Source organism: Hippocampus guttulatus, chromosome 5 (genome assembly GCF_054856545.1).
Source record: "Hippocampus guttulatus isolate MCC_2025c chromosome 5, RoL_Hgut_1.0, whole genome shotgun sequence".
Taxonomy (NCBI): domain Eukaryota; kingdom Metazoa; phylum Chordata; class Actinopteri; order Syngnathiformes; family Syngnathidae; genus Hippocampus; species Hippocampus guttulatus.
The window spans coordinates 1,967,125-1,987,843 of NC_141265.1; the positions used below are offsets into that span (position 1 = coordinate 1,967,125).

General features: G+C 45.1%; 5 protein-coding genes across 5 annotated transcripts; 2 read left to right on the forward strand and 3 right to left on the reverse strand.

The window, feature by feature from the left end:
- Nucleotides 1–285: 285 nt before the first annotated feature.
- LOC147204619 (uncharacterized) lies at nucleotides 286–4,322 on the forward strand. Its single transcript, XM_086110455.1, has 2 exons — nucleotides 286–515; nucleotides 1,177–4,322. The coding sequence occupies exons 1-2, from the start codon at nucleotides 407–409 to the stop codon at nucleotides 2,937–2,939; spliced, it is 1,872 nt and encodes a 623-aa protein (XP_085966581.1). The 5' UTR covers nucleotides 286–406; the 3' UTR covers nucleotides 2,940–4,322.
- Nucleotides 4,323–5,338: 1,016 nt separating this feature from the next.
- LOC147204620 (uncharacterized) lies at nucleotides 5,339–18,364 on the forward strand. Its single transcript, XM_086110459.1, has 5 exons — nucleotides 5,339–5,600; nucleotides 6,077–6,178; nucleotides 11,267–11,356; nucleotides 14,969–15,284; nucleotides 15,744–18,364. Exons 4-5 carry the CDS (start codon nucleotides 14,972–14,974, stop codon nucleotides 16,790–16,792), a joined length of 1,362 nt encoding a protein of 453 aa, XP_085966585.1. The 5' UTR covers nucleotides 5,339–5,600; nucleotides 6,077–6,178; nucleotides 11,267–11,356; nucleotides 14,969–14,971; the 3' UTR covers nucleotides 16,793–18,364.
- Nucleotides 6,529–8,754, reverse strand: LOC147204621 (uncharacterized). Its single transcript, XM_086110457.1, has 2 exons — nucleotides 8,557–8,754; nucleotides 6,529–8,406 (listed from the first exon to the last, which is right to left on the reverse strand). Exons 1-2 carry the CDS (start codon nucleotides 8,648–8,650, stop codon nucleotides 7,019–7,021), a joined length of 1,482 nt encoding a protein of 493 aa, XP_085966583.1. The 5' UTR covers nucleotides 8,651–8,754; the 3' UTR covers nucleotides 6,529–7,018.
- On the reverse strand, nucleotides 9,274–12,061 carry LOC147204622 (uncharacterized). Its single transcript, XM_086110456.1, has 2 exons — nucleotides 11,852–12,061; nucleotides 9,274–11,354 (listed from the first exon to the last, which is right to left on the reverse strand). The coding sequence occupies exons 1-2, from the start codon at nucleotides 11,946–11,948 to the stop codon at nucleotides 9,766–9,768; spliced, it is 1,686 nt and encodes a 561-aa protein (XP_085966582.1). The 5' UTR covers nucleotides 11,949–12,061; the 3' UTR covers nucleotides 9,274–9,765.
- Nucleotides 12,406–14,426, reverse strand: LOC147204623 (uncharacterized). Its single transcript, XM_086110458.1, has 2 exons — nucleotides 14,102–14,426; nucleotides 12,406–13,885 (listed from the first exon to the last, which is right to left on the reverse strand). The coding sequence occupies exons 1-2, from the start codon at nucleotides 14,178–14,180 to the stop codon at nucleotides 12,552–12,554; spliced, it is 1,413 nt and encodes a 470-aa protein (XP_085966584.1). The 5' UTR covers nucleotides 14,181–14,426; the 3' UTR covers nucleotides 12,406–12,551.
- Nucleotides 18,365–20,719: the final 2,355 nt, after the last annotated feature.

Consider the following 20,719-nt stretch of genomic DNA (forward strand, 5'->3'; position numbering starts at 1 on the left):
CCCTTTTACTGTGAAAATATCATACAGTGACATTTTCATAGTATATTCATAATTATGTAGCAACGCATGAAAGAGGGCAAATAATATGAACCGTCACGAGTCAAATGTTGTGGCTGCTCTTATTTTCCATAAAAAAAGTCACTGACTGACCTCAGCGTCCCCTTTTCTTCTTTTTTGGGGCATTCTTGAATACCGCCACATAGAGGCGCCCGCGTAATATCAAGGCTGCTATGTTTTCCGTAAAACCACCGTCGAAGAAGAAAACGCGGAAGTTGGTGTGCTTTTTAGTTGGCGTTCGAGTGACAAAGCAGCCACGTTTTAGCTCTTGTTCTTGTGCAGCTCGCTCGAATAAAACGTGCAATTGTTGAAATAGTTACAAAATAAATACTCGGACTACGTGCAAGCGATGGCGTCGCACGAGGAGCCACTTTGTCAAGCGAGAGAGGAGAAGGATGGAGAAGCACGACAACTGGCCGCCATTTTCTCTGCCTCCGGTGCCTCACTGCACAGTCGAGGTTTGGCCCCTTGAATAGATCATCGATTGCTTTATTCCAACGTCGAAACACAAGTATCATTGTTTTGATTAGGATGAGTAAAATTGCCAATGACTAAAAAGGGGCAATATACTACAAAATTCTGTACAATATACATGTTAAAACAGTCAACGAGGAAGCCCTATCTTCTATCTTGACGATGTATAAGAGGTTATTCATATTAATATAGCGCTGAAGTGACTTTTTTACTGAACAGTTGTGGATCGAATTGGGCTTGGGCTTGCTCAGTCAAAACGAACCTGTTTACCCTCAAAATTATTTTGTGCATGCAAATACTTTGTTTTTCTACTTTCTTCCCTCCAAATTCTGCTGCTGTAAATTGCGAATGTCTCCGTTGTGAGATCAATAAATGTTTTGTTATCATAAAATGGGATGAGCCATAGTTTATTCAGGTTTGAATGGGGGTCGGGGGGGGGCGCTTTCACAGGGCCCAGTTTTTTGTATTTTTTCAGAAGAGAGCAAATGCCTTTTGACAGCGTTGTAAGTCACAAAAACTGATACGATGGAGAGCTCACATCAATCAGCAGCTCCTGTCAACCCAAATACTATGCCTTGAGGTCAGCCACTGCTCGTAAAATTTGACGCATGTGCTCAATTATTTTGTTTTGCTTGCATCTTGCAGACATCCAGCAGCCGATCGGTCATCGGGAAGATCATCCGGAGCCCCACTGTATTAAAGAGGAAGACCAAGATCCGCAGCCGCACCGTGTTAAAGAGGAAGAAGAGGAGGTCGACGTCAGCGAGTTCTCACTCAATGTCGTCGTCGTGAAGAGCGAAGACGACGAAGGCGACGCAGCCGAGTGGTCGCAGCTTCATTGCCGCAGTCCCAGCGGAGAGTGCCGCGGGGCGGAGCCCGCCGACCAGCGCTTAGCTGCGCCTCCACGCGGCGGTGACTTGGAGAAACCCTCAAGGAGCGCCGCAGAGGACGACAGACCTTTGGCAAGCGCCACGAAAGAACATCTGACCTGCTCACTTTGCGGTAAAAGCCTCTCTTGCAAGTACAGCGTGAAGGAGCACATGAGAACGCACACGGGAGAAAAGCCCTTCAGCTGTGCCGTTTGTAGTAAAATGTTTGCTTGCAAGTCGAATATGGTGAGACACATGAGAGCACACACGGGCGAGAAGCCAACTTTTCATTGCTCAGTTTGCGGCGACACGTTTGCACAAAAGGGCTCGTTGATCGTGCACATGGCGACGCACACGGAAGAGAAACGTTTCGCTTGCTCAGTTTGTGGGAAAAGATTCGCGAAGAAAAAAAATCTGACGGTCCACATGAGGACGCACACGGGAGAAAAACCTTACGGCTGCTCCGTGTGCAGCGAAACCTTTGCCAAAAAGATCTTTTTGATTGCACACACGGCCACGCACACCGGAGAGAAACCTTTCACCTGCCCCATTTGCGGCGAAAGCTATTCGTACAAGCGCAGTTTGAACATCCACATGCGGACACACACGGGGGAAAGTCTGGTGAGCTGCTCGGTTTGCCGTGAAAGTTTTTCTTACAAAAGAAGTTTGAAAGCACACATGCGGAAACACACAGGAGAGAAACCTTTCACTTGCTCCGTGTGTGGCGACAGTTTTACCTACAAGCAAACCTTAAATGCGCACATGAAAAGGCACACAGGAGAAAAACCCTTCAGCTGCTCAGTCTGCGGCGAAAGTTTTACCTATCGGCCGACTTTTAACGCACACGTGAGGACACATACAGGAGAAAAACCTTTCACTTGCCCGGTTTGTGGCAAAAGCCTTTCTTACAAGCACAGTTTGAACGAGCACATGCAGACACACGCAGATAAACGCTTTGGCTGCTCCGTTTGCGGGCAGCAGTTCGCTCAGGAGGCCTCTCTGAAGGCACACACGGCAGCGCACACAGGAGAAAAACCTTTCACCTGCTCCGTTTGTGGCGAACGCTTCACTCAGAAGCAATACATGCTCAAACACAAGAGAAGGCACACAGGAGAAAAGCGCTGCGCGTGCTCAGTTTGCGGGAAAAGTTTTGCCTCCAAGCAGCATTTGAACGTGCACACGTGGACGCACACTGGAGAAAAACCCTTTCGCTGCTCGGAGTGCGGCGAAAGCTTCACGCAAAAACAATACATGGTCAGACACATGCGGAAGCACACCGGGGAGAAACCCTTCATTTGCTCTGTCTGCGGTAAAAGTGTGACGTCCAAGCATAGCTTGATTGCGCACATGCGGGGCCACACGGAAGAGAAACCCTTCACTTGTTCTGTCTGCGGCAAACGATTCACCAGCAAGAGGAATCTAAACGTGCACATGAGAACGCACACAGGGGAAAAACCCTTCAGCTGCACAGATTGCGGGAAAAAATTTGCCTTCAAGCAAAACTTGAACGCGCACATGCAGACGCACAGCAAGGAATGAACGTTTTTTTTACATTCCGCGACCGTTTGTTTTTTTGTTTGTTATTTTATGAGGGCGGGGAACGATTAGGCAACTGGCATTTCATACCTGTAATATTTAATTTTTTTCCTGTTATTTTAAATGAAATGAGTTGTTTCAAACGCTCTTATCTGCTTTGTTACCTGTGGTGGAAAGTAACAAAGTTCAAATACTCTCTTACTTAGAGCGTAATTTATTCAGATAATGGTACTTCCCTTGAGTATTTCTTTCTCAGACTACTGTTTATCTTTTACTTAATCAGATATGTCAGCATATCAGCACTGTAAAAACTGTTGGCTCCCATATTGGGTCAAATTGGGACTGACCCAATTTTTTTTTTTTAAAAAGCGCAAAAGTTGGCTCAAACGAATGAAAAAAATTGAAACCCACAAAATTGTCTTATTTCGTGGGTTCCTTTTTTTCGGGGTCGTTGTGTTGCTCACTCATTTAAGCCAACTTTAACTAAATGCCAATATGAAATGTTGAAGCCTTACTTAAGTAAGGGAAATGTTGTCTTCGGCCACATCAATGCTTTGTGGTCATCTTAAAAAAAATCTACGTCTGCTGTGAAAAAAAGACAAATCTTTGTGCGTTTCTCCCAGTTGTTATCATTTGCTAATTCTGTTTTTTATTTTTTTTATTGTTGTTGTTTTTTTTTTTTTTTATGAGTTGATTGACTTGGAGAGCAAAGCTATAGCAACGGGTTTCGATAGCATTGATGTCGAATTACCCGGCAACTAATTGGTTATCAAATGAACCGAAGCTTATTTTGATGATCATTTAAACGTTCAGAGACCTCGTTAACCACAAAATTGTTCAAACCAGGAGGATGTCCGCCTCTCGGCGGTAAATATTTTCATTTTGGTCGACCTCCGTGAAAGCAGTGGAAAAATGAATTTATTTGGAAAATAAACAATAGTTGCAGCCCTACATTTAAACTTAGCCAGCGCTAGCTAGCTGCGGGTGAAAAAACAAAAATAAAGGATTATTTCATGTGACAGAAGAGGGAAATGATTCTTTTTATTTTAATGTTGTGCCAAATTATCCAAAAGAATATTATGTCATTTTATGTCTGTACTCTATTACTTTTACTGGAGTAAAGGAGTCAAATCGGCACTTGAACAAGCAAAGAAACCACTTTAGTGTTAGTCGTAGTCTTCTTCTATTCCCCTTGCTTGTTACGAAACACACCCCAAATATTTTTTTAAAAACAGCGATGCAGTGTGAATGGACCGCATAAATCTAATTACAAAGCTTTTGTTCACATTACCTCCATTCCAGATCATTTTTGGGAGCATTCCGTTTTCAATTTCTTCACTGAAGATTCTTGTATATTCATTCGCGAGATGCCAGTTCAATAAACAACTTCAGTCAAATTTTGTGTTTGCGCCGCTCACATTCTTGGCAGGAACCAGAGTTCTAAACTTTTGTGGCTTTTCTCTGTACAATAACAAGTGGAGAGGTGGAGGTGACTATCTGCAACCCGAGCATGCACCCAAATTTGATCTAAATACTGCCATCAATTTAAGTAAACATTCCTACCGTGTATTAAACATATAAATGCAAAATTTTCTACGGCGGTGATGCACTTTTTAGCCTTTGTGCACAAATAAATGCGGGTGTGGAGTTCCTCCACCCATCAGAGTGGGACGTTAAATACATTCTTGGCAAAATGCATATGTGAAAAAAACCCTTTTGCCCCACTCTTGCTTCCTGGCTAATTAACGTCACAACACACAATGCTGGGCAGAGCCAAAGAAAAACGTTGGCGTAGTGGCCGAGGCACTAATCATCAAATCCAAAAGGTAAGCAGAGCTGCAGTCTTAGCACAGTGAAAGAAGGCAATTGGGTTCCTGCCCCGCCCACCAACTCAAAATGAACAAATGAGGACTTTTCGCCTGATTCCAACAATCAAGAAAACACTTAAACAGAAGCCGTCTGACCAAAATGAAGAAATGAAAAAGCTGCAAAACAAATTGCCACCATCCAAAGAAAATCAACAACGGGTGAGAAAAAAAGGAAATCGACATTTCTCAGTCTGAAAAAGGGCGTTGAGCTTCAGGACTCCGGCAAACGACGTTAGCAACAAATGGAGAAAAAAAAAAAAGCAACACGATTGTGAACGACACCAGCGCCGAGCAAAATGAGGCTCTTTTTACCTTGGCAAAAAAAAAATGCTAAATGATTCCCAATATTTGTGGGGATTAAAAAAAACGTCTACGGACGAAAGTAGAACTTCATTCTGTTTTGATTTAGTTTTCTGCCTTTCTTAATTTCTTTCGGGAATTGTTTCGGTCAGGTGGGCCAGTTGTCCAATCACCTTGTGGCGTCACGTGGTGACGCGACCAATCGGTGCACATTTGACACGGAAGTAGTTCAGCTTCGAGTTTCGCATCAGTTGATGACCGCGATTGTCTTTTCCACGTGTCGAATTCCCGTCGACCTTTCAAACGCGCTCGCCGTGCGGACTTTGGAGGAAGGAGCCCGACGCGTGCGCCGTGACATCATACACGTCGTCGCTGTGAGCGGAAACGTTTGTGTGTGCCTTCGTGCGAAAGCATCTGGCTCCGATTGAGCTGCCGTTTGGAAAAGACGACGCCAGGTGCAACGTGACTGAGATCGCAGTGCCTTCCTTGAAATGAGGTGCGTTGCATTCATACTGCGGAACGTTTTTTTTTACGGAACCTCAAATGAAGTGGATTGAGTTTGGAACATCTTGCTCAACTAATGTTATTTACGACGTCACCTTAACCCTGGAGAACCCAAGAACCTTTTTCTTCTTTGGAAAAGGATGAATTATACGCGAAATGACTGCTATATGTTCACTGAACACCAAAATGTATGTTCTTTCGAATATTCAATGCTTTAATCCTAATTTAGGGCCAAATCTGACCCTTTGGGATTTAAGGGTAGTGTTTGAGTAGCAGAATTTATAGGGGCCAAATTTGACCCCGTGGGTTCTCCGGGGTTAATAAAGAACAACGAAGCATTTATTTTGCTGTAAAATGACCTTTGGAAATGAATTCAAGGACAAACAGCGCTGTGTCTAAAATGATGTGCGCGCTGAAATGAACGTACCATTCGAGATGCGAATTGAGACGTGTGCTACTCTTCGCCAGACCTGCTTTTCAACTTGATGGCGATTGGCCAGCTCGAGGAAGCAGCACCGCGGTCCCCCAGACGAAAACTTCTCAGGGGTGCCACTCCTCCTCCCCGGCACGGTAGGAGGCTTTTTTTTTTTTTTGTAGCCCCCAAACCTGCCAACTTCCACACACGCATTGCCACTGGTGTCAATCTCAGATGAAGTGTTGGCGTTGCCGGGGTTGTGATTTTCTTATGCGGACTCGGATTTTGGATTGAGCATATTTTGACGACAGCTGTTCGAGACTTTGAAACAGTTTCCACTCCGGTTGTCGTCGCCGTCCGTCGGTCTCCTCTCCGCGTTAGTTCTGTAAGTTGAGGGGTTGGTTGTTTTTCAGTGGATGGCTCTTCTTTACGAATGACAGATGGAGAGATGGAATCCTTTAATGCAGTTTATTAAAAAGGAGAAAGAAAAAAAAACCGTCTGCACCTCCGAACGGATGAACGAGAACGCAACCCCCTTTCAGCCACGAAAACACTTCCTGCTTCTCTTTAGCCAATCAGACGCAAGCGACATAAGAATATTTCAACAATTATTAAACAGAATATAATTTAGAGGACTCTAACATAAAAGAATATAATGCTCAAATATAAAATGAAAATAATGAACAATTTAACATAAGCTTACAGTTCTTTCCAACAGTGCCAAGAGTCATCATCTCCTGCTAGCGAAGGACCGACTTGCGCTTGTTTTTGCGCAACAAATTATTAAAGCCTTTCAGCGACAAGGGAGAAACAAGACACGTTGGAAATTTGACTCTTTATTCTTGTCGCAAACGGTCACTACTCGTGTGGCCACGTCGTCGTATATACAGCAAATGTCAATTTGTTCAAAACGTTCAACCCCGCTTTCCTTTAAATTTCCCCAAGCCCCTTTTGTAAGAACTGAAACGCCCCCTCCCCATAGGAAATGAAAATGTTCAATCTTTCTTGTGCGTCCGCATGTGCGTTGTCAACGTGTTCTTATGAGAGAAGCTTCTCTGACAAACGGAGCACGTGAAGGGTTTCTCTCCCGTGTGTCTCCTCATGTGTATATTTAAACTGGACTTGGAAGAAAAACTGTCGCCGCACACCGAGCAGTGAAGCCTTTTCTCTCCCGTGTGTATCTGCATGTGGGATTTCAAGCCGTGTTTATAAGAGAGGCTTTTGCCGCAAACGGAGCAAGTGAACGGTTTCTCCCCCGTGTGCGTCGCCACGTGTGCGACCAAAGTGACCTTCTGAGCAAATTCGTCGCCGCAAATGGAGCAGCTGTAGGGTTTTTCTCCCGTGTGCGTTCTCATGTGCTGGGTCATGGCCGACTTGTAGGAAAAGTTTTTGTGGCAAACGGAGCAGGCGAAGGGTTTCTCTCCCGTGTGCGTTCTCATGTGTATGTTCACGTTTTGCTTGCAAGTAAAACGCTTGCCGCAAACGGAGCACGCGAACGCCTCTCCCGTGTGCGTCGCCATGTGCGCCGTCAAATTGTGCTTGTAAGTAAAAGATTGGCCGCACACGGAGCAGGCGAAGCGTTTCTCTCCCGTGTGCGTCCACGTGTGCGCTTTCAAGCTGCTCTTGTGAGAGTACCACTCGCCGCAGAGTGAGCAGCTGAAGCGCTTTTCGCCGCCGTGCGTGCGCATGTGTATTTTTAAGCTGCGCTTCTGAGAGTACCATTCGCCGCAAACGGAGCAAGCTAGAGGCTTTTGCGTCGCCGCGCGCGCAACCAACAAGACCTCCGGCGAATCGCCGGCGGCATCGGGGGCGGGTTTCGCACTCGCGTGCGTTCTCGTGTGTCTCACCATATTTCCCCTTCGAGGAAAACCTTTGCCACAAACCGGACAACTGAAGGGTTTGTCTCCGGTGTGTGTTCTCATGTGTGCGTTCAAGTTCCACTTGTAGGAAAAGACTTTAGCGCAAACCGAGCACCCGAACGGTTTTTGAGCCGCGTGCTCACTTGTCGTCTTTTCGGAGCTTTCAGACTGCTTGCCGTCAGCTTCCTCGTCGTCGCTGTCTGACAGCGGCGCCAAAAGAACGTCCGGTGCTGCTCCTCCGCTCGGACTGCGTTGAGGACGAAGATATGACGACTCGGGTGATTCGTCTTCGTCGTCTTCGCTTTTCACAACGAGCACATTCAGCGGCAACTCGCTGACATCAACCTCCTCCTCTTCCTCCTTGACATTGGGGGACTCCGGATCCTCTCCTTCCTCCTTAACGTGAGGAGGGTCGGCATCCTCCTCTTCCTCTTTAACGCGTGGGGGCTGCGGCTCCTCCTCGTCTTCTTCTTTGACGTGTGGGCTCAGTGAATCCGCCCCTTCCTCCTCCCCTCCTCGCAAGGCTGGAGAGGCAACAACATAGCTAAATGAGGCTTTAGCAGTGCTCAACTTCCAAAGCAAAGGGTGATAAAAGCACTACACGCACATTAACTACGTAACGTTTAGGAGAAATCGGTGTCAAAAGCAGAAAAGTACTCAACATGTGGACAGACCTTGAACGCCCAACGCGATCGGTGCCGTGAGAGCGGCGTCGGGTTGCTGTTGGCGCTCGTTCACTTGGCAAAGTTGCTCCTCGTACGACGCCATGGCTCTCGTTTATTATTTTATGAAAATATTTTTTGAATTTAGCGGCCGCAAGCACACCAAGACGACGACGACGAGCTCGCGCTCGTACGTCTCCCCGCGGCCATTTGACCAACTTCCGCCTTTTCTACTTCCACTGCTGCAGCTGAGTAATAGAAAGCGAGTTTCACTTGTGCTCGCGTTGGCAACCAAATAGTACGTTCACGTCATCGCCATCTTGAATGTGTCAATGCAGAGTGTGTGATGGCGACGCTTCATTCATTTGCTGCTTGGGGATGTCGCCGAGCAACCAAACGTTTTCCCCTCTGTCACATCTCATGGGAGACTTGAGTAATGTGATGGGTACACTTTTTTCACGAGAAAGACATTTCAGTGGCTAATACACACGCACCTTAAAAATCTGGAAATAACATTCGTTATGGGCAAATATTACGCCCAGCAAAAGAATACTGATCAAAGTTTTTCTTTCTGTCTTTTTAATGGCTAATACTGTTTAGCTCATAAATGTGTAAATTTAACTTTTGAACCCGGTGGCTGAATAGCCATCATTAAATTAATCTTAAACATTGCAAGTCAGCTGATCTTATCTTTTTCAAACGAAACTTTATTTATAAAACACTGGAGATTACATTCATAAAATAGTGAATGATGTCTTAATTTTCTTGGAATGAATATGAAGGCTGCACACATTGTGGCAACTTGTTTGTCCGTGTGAAATGAAGCATCTGGTTTAGACAAGCATTCTTTTTTTTTTCGTTAGCGAGAGAGGAAACAAAGCCAGAAGAAGCACTTTGAGAGAGAGCCGCCTCTCTGCCCGTGAACCACCCGCAAGGACAAATCAGGGATTCTGCTCAGAGAGCTAACAAGGCACTTGGCACCTTGTTATCCATGGGAGTTGTACAGGTTGCTTTGCATAGCAGTGGAGACTTTTCTTGTGGCCGTCACTCAGCCTACGCGGGGAGCGCTTGCACTTGGCAGGTTTCCAAGGTTTCCACCTTCCACCAAGGCCTGGATGAGATGGATTCCGGCAAATCCTGCCCATCATTCGCTCTGTTGTGTTCCTACAGGTGCACACTCCAATTGGAATTGCAGAGTAGCTTTTTCATCTTCCCTGCGTGTTATTTTGTCACAACTTGATCAACTATAATGCTTTTTCTCACGTGTGTGTTCTCGTGTCTTTTCAAATCGGACTTACTGCAAAAGCTTTTGTGACAAAGTGAGCAAGCGAAAGGTTTTTCTCCCGAGTGCCTTCTCACGTGTCGAATCATGTTTTGCTTGGCGGGAAACTTTTTGCCACAAACAGAACAACCGAAAGGTTTTTCTTCCGTGTGCGTTCTCGCGTGTATATTCAAGTCATAGTTGTTATGAAAGCTTTTACCGCATATTGAGCAACGAAAAGGCCTTTCTCCCGTGTGGGTCCACATGTGTGCTCTCAATCCGTGCTTATGCGAAAAGCTTTTCCCGCAAACGGAGCATGGGAAAGGTTTCTCTCCTGTGTGTCTTCTCATGTGTATGTTCAAACTGTGCTTATAAGAAAAACTGTCACCACAAACTGAACACTGAAATGTTTTTCCCCCCGTGTGTGTCTGCATGTGTAATTTCAGACCGTGCTTATAAGAAAAGCTCTTTGCACAAACTGGGCAGGTGAAAGGTTTTTGTCCCGTGTGCGTCGCTGCGTGCGCAACTAAAGAGACCTTCTGAGCGAATTTATCACCACAAACTGGGCAAGTGAAAGGTTTTTCTCCCGTGTGCCTTCTCATATGTACGTTCATGTTTCCTTTTCGAGAAAAACCTTCGCCACAAACGGAACAGATGAAGGCCTTTTCCCCCGTGTGCGCCTGTTTGTGTACTTTCAAACTCTGTTCATCATAAAAACATTTCGCACAAACTGAGCATGTGAAAATGTTTTCTCCCGTGTGTCTTCTCATGTGTAAATTCAAACTCTGTTTGTAAGAGAAGCCGTCGCCGCACACGGCGCATTGAAAGGGTTTTTCTCCCATGTGCGTCAGCATGTGAGATTTCAACCCATGCTTGTAAGACAGGCTTTTGCCACAAAGGGAGCAAGTGAATGGTTTCTCTCCCGTGTGCGTCGCCAGGTGCGCCACCAAAGAGGCCTTCTGAGCAAATTCATCGCCGCATGTTGAGCAACTGAAAGGTTTTTCTCCCGTGTGGCTTCTCATGTGAACATTCATATTCCCTTTCCTTGAAAAACTTTTACCGCAAACTGAGCAACTAAAGGGTTTTTCTCCCATATGCATCTGCACGTGTTCATTCAAACTGCTCTCGTAAGGAAACCTTTTGCCACAAACCGAGCAGTTGAAACGTTGGTTCCGCGTTCCACGCCTCGTGCGCGATTGAGAAGAATTCCCGTTGTCTGGACCCGTCTCCTTTTGTGAGAATTTCAAGTGTTTAGCACTTTCTTGCTCTGACTCGCTCGTGTCTTCCGTGTCATCGCTTTGTGAGAGTGGAGCTGCGAGGTTGTACGGTCCGCCGCCGTCGTCTCCGCTCGGAGTGTGGCCGTCAATCGCTTCTTTGTCTTCGTCGTCTGGGCCCTTTACGACGACGACAGTCAGCGGCGACCCACTAACGTTGACCTCTTCTTCTTCCTCTTTGATGTAGGCGTGCTGAAGATCCTGCTCTTCCTCCTTAACAAAGGCATGCAGCTCCTGCACCGAAGTGGAGCCCCCCACAATCAGCCGCTGGACTTCTGTAAGTCATGACACACACACAAACACATCTTAACTCACACAATGTTATCATTAATGCATTGAAGAAATACAGTATACCGAATCTGGCCATTCTTAAATGTGACCCTCGAGCACACAAGTGATGGAAAGTTGCACGACTGTGTTTGAAACTACAGGCCAAACACTGACTGTGTGTAAATGATCCATTTTCAGTTTTGCCTCATTAAAACGTCTCGTGTTGCAAATGTGCGAGTCAACCGCCGCCGGGCTGCGGTGCTCACGTCACCCAGCATGGGTCATCTTTCCGCAAGGAAAAAATATAATAGTCTGAAAATGAACAAAACTAATTGGCTGCTGCTGCACACCCCCCCAAAAAAATCAATTGACTACTTAGGCAAACCAATACTACTTGTTACTCTTAATATTTACTACTACTACTTGTTACTATTAATATTTGGTGAGAATTTTACTTTCTTGGTGCAGAGCAAAACATGAAAGCTTCGCGACATGTTCAAACCTTCAGCGTGGGACCCGCTGGGAGCGAAGAGAATGGCGTCCTGCTGTCGTCGTTCGTTCCCTGCCGCGTGACTAACTTGCTCCTCGGACGACGTCATCGTTCTCTCAAACCGACACGTTTTATTTTTTAGGCAACCGTTTGATTCGTTGAGCGGTTACGAGAAAACGAACAGTCTCTTTTTCCCCTCCTCGTCTGAGAAAGCCTCGTCAACTTCCTTCTTTTCTTCTCCGATCTTGCCCTCATTTTACTCGCGAGATACCGATCGCCATCTTGCGGCCACATTGAAGACTGCGCCATATTTGAGCCGTGGAAGAAAAGACCCCAGAGGTCAGAATGGCTTTCGTTTTTTATTGCAAAGGACAAGGGCAGCGAGAACACAACATCTGAGTGTTGGAACTTCTGTAAACCTTTTCCCGCACCCTACAATCAAACAAACAAACAACCTCACAGAACTTGCCACTGTCAAAACACTGAATGCACAACTTGTTAGAACATGAAGCAAATGTTCATTCATGATCACATTTTCAGCCTAAATGTGGTCTTCAAGTGGCTATGAAAACTTAAAAGGCTGCTGAGAGGGGAAAAAAAAATCCCATCCACCACCATTTTAGTGCAATTGGGCAGGAACACATTGACATGTATTGTCTGCCGTGTTTCCGCATGTGTGCAGTTGAAACAGCTTTTAACGCAAACTGTGTGACTAAAAGGCTTTTCTTTTGTGTGTATTCTCATGTCTATTCATGTCAGACTTACTGGAAAAGCTTTTATCGCAAAGTGAACATGCAAAAGGTTTTTCTCCCGAGTGTGTTCTCATGTGTCGGATCATGTTTTGCTTGACTGTGAATTTTTTGCAACAAACCGAGCAACTAAAAGGTTTCTCGCCTGTGTGCGTTCTCATGTGTATATTCAAATCATACTTATTTGAAAAACTCTTACCACAAGCAGAGCAACTGAAGGGTTTTTCTCCCGTGTGGTTTTGCATGTGTGATTTCAAACCATGCTTATAGGAAAAACTTTCAGCACAAACTGAGCAAGTGAAAGGTTTTTCTCCCGTGTGTGTTCTCATGTGTTGGATCATGTTTTGCTTGTGAGTGAATCTTTTACCGCACACTGAGCAACTAAAGAGTTTTTCTCCCGTGTGTGTTCTCATGTGAACATTCAAACTGTGCTTATGAGAAAAGCTTTCGCTGCAAACTGAACAACTGAAGGGTTTTTCCCCCGTGTGCGTTCTCATGTGCTTAACCATAACCGACTTTTTAAGGAACCTTTTACCACACGCCGAGCAAACAAATGGTTTTTCTCCCGTGTGTGTCTTCATGTGTGCATTCACATTGTACTCATAAGAAAACCTTTCGCCACACATGGAGCAAGTGAAAGGTTTTTCCCCCGTGTGTGTTGCTGTATGCGCAATCAGATTGACCATGCGGGCGAAGGTATCACCACACACTGTGCAGCTGAAAGGATTTTCACCCGTGTGTCTTCTCATGTGTACGTTCATATTACCTTTGCGAGCAAAACTTTCCCCGCAGACCGAGCAGCGAAAGGGTTTTTCTCCTGTGTGCGTCTGCATGTGTTCATTCCAAGTACTCTCATAAGGAAATGTTTTACTACAAACTGAGCAGTAAAATTTTTCTTTACGTCTGTGACGTCTCTTGCATGTTTGAGAAGTTTTCTTGTCAAGCGTTTTATCCGCTTGAGAGCATTTCAGGCGCTTGTTGTCACCTTCACAATCGATGTCGCTCCTCAAAGACTCTTCGGTGTTTTGCCTGTGAGACAGTGGAGCTAAGAGGTTGTTTCCTGCTGGTGGTCCTCCACTTGGACTGACGTGAGGAAGGTCTTCCTCTTCGTCGTCTTCACTTTTCACAATGACAACGGTCAGTGGTAACTGGCTGATATCAACCTCCTCCTCTTCCTCTTTGACATCAGGGGACTGTGGCTCCTCATCTTCCTCTTTCATTTGGGGTTCCATACAGGAGCTCCGTCTGCGTAGTTTAGGTGAGTCTTCCTCTTGGCGGGCAGTGGCTTGCTGCATGTCTGCAGGACACAAAGCAACCCAAACAAGTTGAATATTATAGACAATATTATGCTGGCTGTCCCAATCGTTATCCGATTGGTCGATTGCAAAATCAAAATGGCTGCCATTGGTTTATTTTGTTCGTTCATCACACGAATGATAAGAGAAAAGCGATCATATGATATCGTAGACACATTATACGTGCATAATAGTTTGCTCGCTTTGATTCTTCTCACGTAGTCCGTGAAGAGCATCCAGATGTTGTCGCTCGTTCTCCTCCCTTGCTCGACAAAGTTGCTCCTGGTCCGTCGCCATTTTTCTTGGTGGTAATATTCCAAGATTCCAGTTAGTTGCGCTCTTTTCAACTCTTGTGTGTTTTATTTTGGCGACCACACGTCCAAAATTTCGACGTCGCACTTTGTCTCTCGCCTGGCCAACTTCCGCCCTTTTCTTCTTCGTGGTTCTTTTGTGGTTTTCCGGCTGCCTGTTGCACGCATGCGCAGTGTGATTTGTTGTTCACACACTTGTTTGTGTGCGTTTTGGCAAACCGCCAACAGTGCTACACAGCTAAATCGGGCCGGGGGATAAAAAGAAGAAAAATGTTGAAAGAGTTGGTAAGGGAACGACTTATTGCGGCCGCCGACCAAATCTTCGGCCTTTTTGAAAGAACCATTGCGTCGTACGAGGAGCAACTTTGTTGCGCTAAAGAGGAGACCGAGCGACACCGACGGCATTTGGAAGCTGCTTGCAACTCTCAGATTGCCACAAGCCCCAGCCAAGGTCTGCTGACACGGAAACCTTTCCGCTGACCACTTTCTAGTTTCTTTCTCTGTTTTAGCTCGGCTGTTTGAGCAACAGATTCTGAGATACGACTCATCAGTGGCTCAATTCAAAATGTTGTGCTTTATCAATAACGCTTCTTCTCTTTGTATGTTTGCAATTTTGTGGTTTCTGTTCTTTTTGAAGATAATTTTTGAAACATCCAAAAAAAGCAAATGTCAAATGTCTAAGTTGTTTAATAAAGTTTATCCCCCCAAATTATCTCCAGGATAGGACGAAAAATCAACAATTGAAAATGTAATTACGACTATCCAATTTTTCAGCAAATGTTGAGGTTTGGACCTCCCCGCCACAGTGCCGCCGCAAGATGGCCACCACGTGACGTCGTCGACGCTTTCGCTGCCGCCAACGTACCATCGAAGAAGAAAATGCGGAAGCTGCTCCGTGGATCGACGAGAGACAAAGAGCGAAGTGGGTTTTGGTTGTGCATAAACAAAAGCTTCGTATTGGGAACATTTGTATTGCTCGAAAGAACGATGGCGTCGCACGAGGAGCATGTTTGTCGAGCGAGCGAGGAGAACGTGCAACGTCGCCAGGACGACGACATTTTCTTGGCGCCCATCGTGTTGCACATTCAAGGTCTGTCTGTTCGTGGATGCACATTCATGTTCTTTACGGGAGAAAAAAAATCTCATGTGTATGAGCTAGTGGTACACGTGACGCCCATAATATCGTCAATGCTGAAGAGGTCAAACATTCGTGATGTTTATCAGGCAGATCTTTGACTCTCAACATCCCCACACCCAGGTATCCCCCCCCCCCCGACAATGTTTGAACAGCCTAAAATAAATTTAATATTGGAAGCAAATGTTGACCCACTTCAAAAAAAAAAAAAGAAAATGATGCAAATAATTAATTTATGTGTGCAAGTATCAATATTTTTCATTCAAGTGGTTTCCAACAAAGCTTTGCATCAATGATCACTCCAAGCGATATATTGTTAGACAGTATTTGCTCTTTCTCATTCAATGGAACATGCAGTGAATTGAACCCTTTTATTTCTTTGGTGCCCAAAATGACATGATTTGTGTCCTGCAGACATCCACCAACTGATGGGTCGCCGAGAGGAAATTCCAACTCAGCCGCAGGTGGCGAGCTCCCGTTTGGAACGGGAGCGTGCCCGGGCCCCTGACGTCAAAGAGGAAGAGGAGGAAGTGGACGTCAGCCAGCTGCCACTGAACATCGTGGTGGTGAAGACTGAGGACGACGAAGAGCACCCGTCCGAGTGGTCGCGGCTCGGCCTTCGTGGTCCAAGCGGAGAGCGCCGTGGAGACTCACCAGCAGCAGACAAGCTGGCGCTTCCACTGTCACGCCGCCAAGAACCTTTGAGGAGCGGCGCGGACGGCCATTGTGACGACAAACGCTCAAAAGGCTCCCAGGAGGAGACGGCTGACGCCAGGCGTCGGACCCCCGAAGACCACTTTACCTGCTCCGTTTGCGGCAAAAGCTTTGCCAAGGCCTATCGGAACAGACACGTGAGAACGCACACGAGAGAAAAAACGTTTCGGTGTTCAGCTTGCGGCGAGACGTTTGCACAAAAGGTCTCGTTGATTGTCCACAAGGTAACGCACACGGTAGAAAATCCTTTCACTTGCTCGGTTTGCGGCAAAGTCTATTACATCAAAGACCATTTGAGTCGACACATGAGAACGCACACGGGGGAAAAGCCTTTCGCTTGCTCCGTTTGCGGGGAAAAATTTGCTCACAAGATCTCGTTGGTCGCGCACACGGCCACGCACACGGGGGAGAAACCGTTCGCGTGCTCCGTTTGCGGCGAAAGTTTTTCCTATAAGCACTGCGTGACGAGACACATGAGGACACACACGGGGGAAAAGCCCTTCACGTGCTCCGTTTGCGCTGAAAGTTTCACCTACAAGGAGACTTTAAATTCTCACATGCAGACGCACACGGGAGAAAAACTTTTCACGTGCTCGGTTTGCGGTAAAAACTTTTGTTATAAGAACGGTTTAAAATCGCACCTGCTGACACATGCCGGACAAAAACCTTTCCCGTGCTCCCTTTGCGGTAAAAGCTTTGCTTACAAAAGTACGTTGAAATCACACGGAAGGAAACACGATGGAGAATAAACGTTTTGGAGGGGAGCGTTTTTACATCGCTGAAGAGGCAATGTTGTCGGTCTGCCTACTGGCCGTTCATTCAAAGAATAATTCATTGACGGCGTGACTTGTTTCTTTCTTGTCGCCGACTTTAATCGTCCGTTCCATCAAAGCAGACAAACCAAGTTCGGTTGCTTGTTCCGTACGTGTTGAACATTTGTTTTTTCCAAAAACAACAATAAGCGTCCCATTTCCGATTTTGCTCATCCTATTAGGTCCGCTGAATCTTTTCGTGGCTGTTTGGCAACTACCACGAGACAGAACACCGGCCAGGGTGATCAATACTGAAATGTTCATATGAAATCAAGAATCCGTTTAGAGTTGCCAGATCCTGAAACGTAGATGTGACACGGGTTTCCCAAATTGAGAGCGATTATACAGAACCAACCTTTTGCGATCATTTCTATATTCTGCGGTTTATATCAATTTAACTACCGAGCTTGGAAACGAGCAGAAAAGCTTACTTTCTTTAAAACCTTGCGTTATTCATTGCTTTGGCTCCCAAGTACGTGTTTGTAATGTTTTTATGTGTGTGTAAAGACCTTTACAAGGTAACCTAAATCAGGGGTCCCCAACCGCCGGTCCGCGGACCGGTACCGGTCCGCAGGGCATTTGGTACCGGGCCGCACAGAAAGAACTTGCCTTAATTCCGTTTTATTTATTTCGGAATACGAAAGATGTTTTATTTTGAAAAATTACCGGATTCTCCGTTACATCCGTCTGTGTCGCGCTTGACTCACGTCAAGTCACGCTTCTCCGTCGCGCGACCGATTACGCTAAAAACAAAACGTTGGAGGTCGCAAAATGAGTTTAAAAAGCAAAAGCAAATAAATTGCCACCCGGATCTCAGGGGGATCAATATTATCGAACACACGGCTGCACGATATCGGCAATATGGATGTCGACTATTACTGCGATCGTTAGCATGTACCGTTTTTCTTATTTCATGAAAGAAGTGCATTTTTTTTTTCATGGAGCAGAATAAGCAAGCTCAATGTGTTCTCAGGTAATTGTAATTCCCCTCGAAGTTGTTAAGTATGATCTAAAACTGTTGAATCGAAGTCCGAGGAACCCCGCCCACAGCAAACCATTATCATGACATCCTCACTATCGGCATCAAATGGTTTAGGTCCTTTGAGCTTTACACACACAAAAAGTTATTTCCCCAATCTATTGAACTGTTAAGTACAGCAGAAGTACGCTGGTGGCTGCCTGCAGCTGTTTTAACTCCTAAATTGGCAAAGGTTTTTATGTACAGCTAAAAATGGCTTACCTTAACCTTCGCATTTTGTCCGAGGGTAGAATCCACTCCAACTAACCTGCAATCCTACTCCTGTCTATGATCGTCATCATCATCTTATTTTTGATTCATTTGTCAGATTACAGCTCTTTTGTGCATGCCGTCACCTGCCGCACAGGAAGCACAATGCGTTTCCATATACGGTCAACGGAAGCAACCTTGCTTTGTATTCAGCCCCGCGAACAGACACGAGACAGCCGAAGCATGTTTCTGTCGGTCGGCATCAAAATGGGGGGGGGGGGGGGGGGTCCGTCAGCGACGGACAGGATGGTCCATTGATACTTGACAATTACACCGTCGGACGAAAACCCACCTGCGTCATTGCTTCGTCCAGTTTTGGAGTAAGGTATGAGAAAGTTCCAATTTAATTAGAAGAACGAAATAATATTAATATAGCACTAACAATTTTTTTTTTCAGTGTTTGCAACTTTTCCCTCCGATAAGGCATCGTGCGTAGTGACAAGAATTTGTGATATTTTCATATCACTGGCATCAGATAGAATTCTCCAAAAGTATACATTTTCAGGAAATGCAGTAAAATCATGACTATTGCTACCACAAAACGGCAAGCCGTTCTCCAGAGTCTTGATTGGTCAAAAAATGAAAACTAAATAATTTGTTAATTAAATAAACAAAAATGTGGACAAACCAATATTGACGCCAGCGCTATTCTACCTTATACTTGAATTACCGGTATATGAAACATTCCAGTTCAGGCAGGCACAGTGAAGACTGCAGGTTGTGAAAATGGACTTAGGGGGAGAAACAACAACAACAACAAATATCTAAGAGTTGTTCGGTTTACGAAGCAGAGGATAATTTCAAAGGAACACAAAGTTCTCGCGAATAGAAAGGGGAATGGGATGCACACGTACGAGCGTCATTGGACAGCAAGTAAAAAATTCATCAACTGCAGAGGACAACACGCCTCATAGAGCAAAACGACATCCAACAAATGAAAACATACGTTTGTACCGTGTTTTAAATGTGTCCCATTTTATTTGTTTTGACAGTGGGAAAACTGACGCTCACATTAATCAATCACTGAATAAATTGTCGAAATGCTAACTCGGCCATTGAATTCATACTTGTTTTCAGAACCAAATATTTCGCCTTCGGGGTGAACAGATAGATGAGTAAAATAGAAACAGCTGCGTGTCTGTTCATAAAACCTTGTTCCCAGTTAAAATAGAGTAACATTTACTTTGTTGATGCTCACAAAAATAACATTGGATGAGCAGCACTCAGACACCAAACTTACCGTCAAGCGTCCTCCGTCTTTTAAATGTCAAACAACCGAAATCATCCAACAGAGATTTAAAAGGTTTAAAGGGCTACTTGCTCGAGCTGCTGTGGATAGAACGAAATGCGCATGCCCCGCTCGGGTCACCAAGCCCAGTGGTGCTTTTATGTAACTCCGCTTTAATCCCCTCTAACCCTTTAAAATGAATTGGATCCTGCTGATTTGACATTCACGTTGCGTGTCTGTTACCACCGGCAGCAACATCGTAAATAAGAAATGGTTAAACATCTTGTTCACCGTCCTGTGGTTTTACAGTCAGCAGCTATGTCTTAAAAAATGGTCAGCTTTAGATTAAAAAAAAAAAAAAAAAAGATTTTAACTTATTCAGTACCAGCCAATTCTAGACCAAGTCTGAAAAGACGTTTAAAAACGTCTTTGGGAGTGAATGAGTTAAGGTGCCCACATTCGTACTTACAAATGAATATATACATGATCAGTTTATTCTAAATAATTCCTTAGTACGTGTGACTGATGAGAGCAGGGCATTATTTTTGCATCAAAAGTACTGAATGTTTTTACATGTTTGAGAGTCTTCATAGAATACCAAAGTATCCTCCATTAGTGTGACTTGATTGCTTGAGCGATACTTGGAAGAGCTGTGAATTCTTAAAACATTTTTTTTTAGTTTGTTTTGTTAAAAAAAGGCACATTTCAAGCAATGAAAGGTGACTACAGGACTTAGTGAGCATCCAATCAGGATTGCTCGGGTAAATCATCCTTTTTTGGTGACATAATGCATTTGAAACTGGAGAAGTCGGCAGCATCAACCTTAAAAAAATATATATATATTATTTGACCTCAAGAAATTATCCATTCATCCATTATCCATCCTGTACAGCACTGGTGTCAAACTCAAGGCCCGGGGGCCAAATCTGACCCGCCACCTCATTTTTTTGTGGCCCGCGAAAGCAAATCAAACATGTCAACTTCTACAATGATTGCTAAAATCTGTACAACAGAATTCTACTTCTCATATGTGATAAATAGGGGAGATATTGCAAGCATTTTCTCGTTACCAAACCCCTCATTACACTAACCTAAACAATAGTTGAATGATCCACGGCCTCCCTGTGTGGAGTTTGCATGTTCTCCCCGGGCCTGCGTGGGTTTTCTCCGGGTACTCCGGTCTCCTCCCAGATTCCAAAAACATGCATGGCAGGCTGATTAAACACTCGAAATTGTCCCTAGGTGTGAGTGTAAGCGCGGATGGTTGTTGGTCTCTGTGTGCCCTGCGATTGGCTGGCCACCGGTTCAGGGTGTCTGCTTCCTACTGTCCGAAGACGGCTGGGATAGG

Coding starts and splice junctions, on each gene's coding strand:
- LOC147204623 (XM_086110458.1), bottom strand. CDS start 14,180: ATGGCGACGGACCAGGAGCAACTTTGTCGAGCAAGGGAGGAGAACGAG. Junction 13,886..14,101: donor GGATGCTCTTCACGGACTAC/GTGAGAAGAATC, acceptor TGTGTCCTGCAG/ACATGCAGCAAGCCACTGCC.
- LOC147204622 (XM_086110456.1), bottom strand. CDS start 11,948: ATGACGTCGTCCGAGGAGCAAGTTAGTCACGCGGCAGGGAACGAACGA. Junction 11,355..11,851: donor CAGCGGGTCCCACGCTGAAG/GTTTGAACATGT, acceptor CATGACTTACAG/AAGTCCAGCGGCTGATTGTG.
- LOC147204619 (XM_086110455.1), top strand. CDS start 407: ATGGCGTCGCACGAGGAGCCACTTTGTCAAGCGAGAGAGGAGAAGGAT. Junction 516..1,176: donor TGCCTCACTGCACAGTCGAG/GTTTGGCCCCTT, acceptor TGCATCTTGCAG/ACATCCAGCAGCCGATCGGT.
- LOC147204621 (XM_086110457.1), bottom strand. CDS start 8,650: ATGGCGTCGTACGAGGAGCAACTTTGCCAAGTGAACGAGCGCCAACAG. Junction 8,407..8,556: donor GATCGCGTTGGGCGTTCAAG/GTCTGTCCACAT, acceptor TTGCCTCTCCAG/CCTTGCGAGGAGGGGAGGAG.
- LOC147204620 (XM_086110459.1), top strand. CDS start 14,972: ATGTTGAGGTTTGGACCTCCCCGCCACAGTGCCGCCGCAAGATGGCCA. Junction 15,285..15,743: donor CATCGTGTTGCACATTCAAG/GTCTGTCTGTTC, acceptor TGTGTCCTGCAG/ACATCCACCAACTGATGGGT.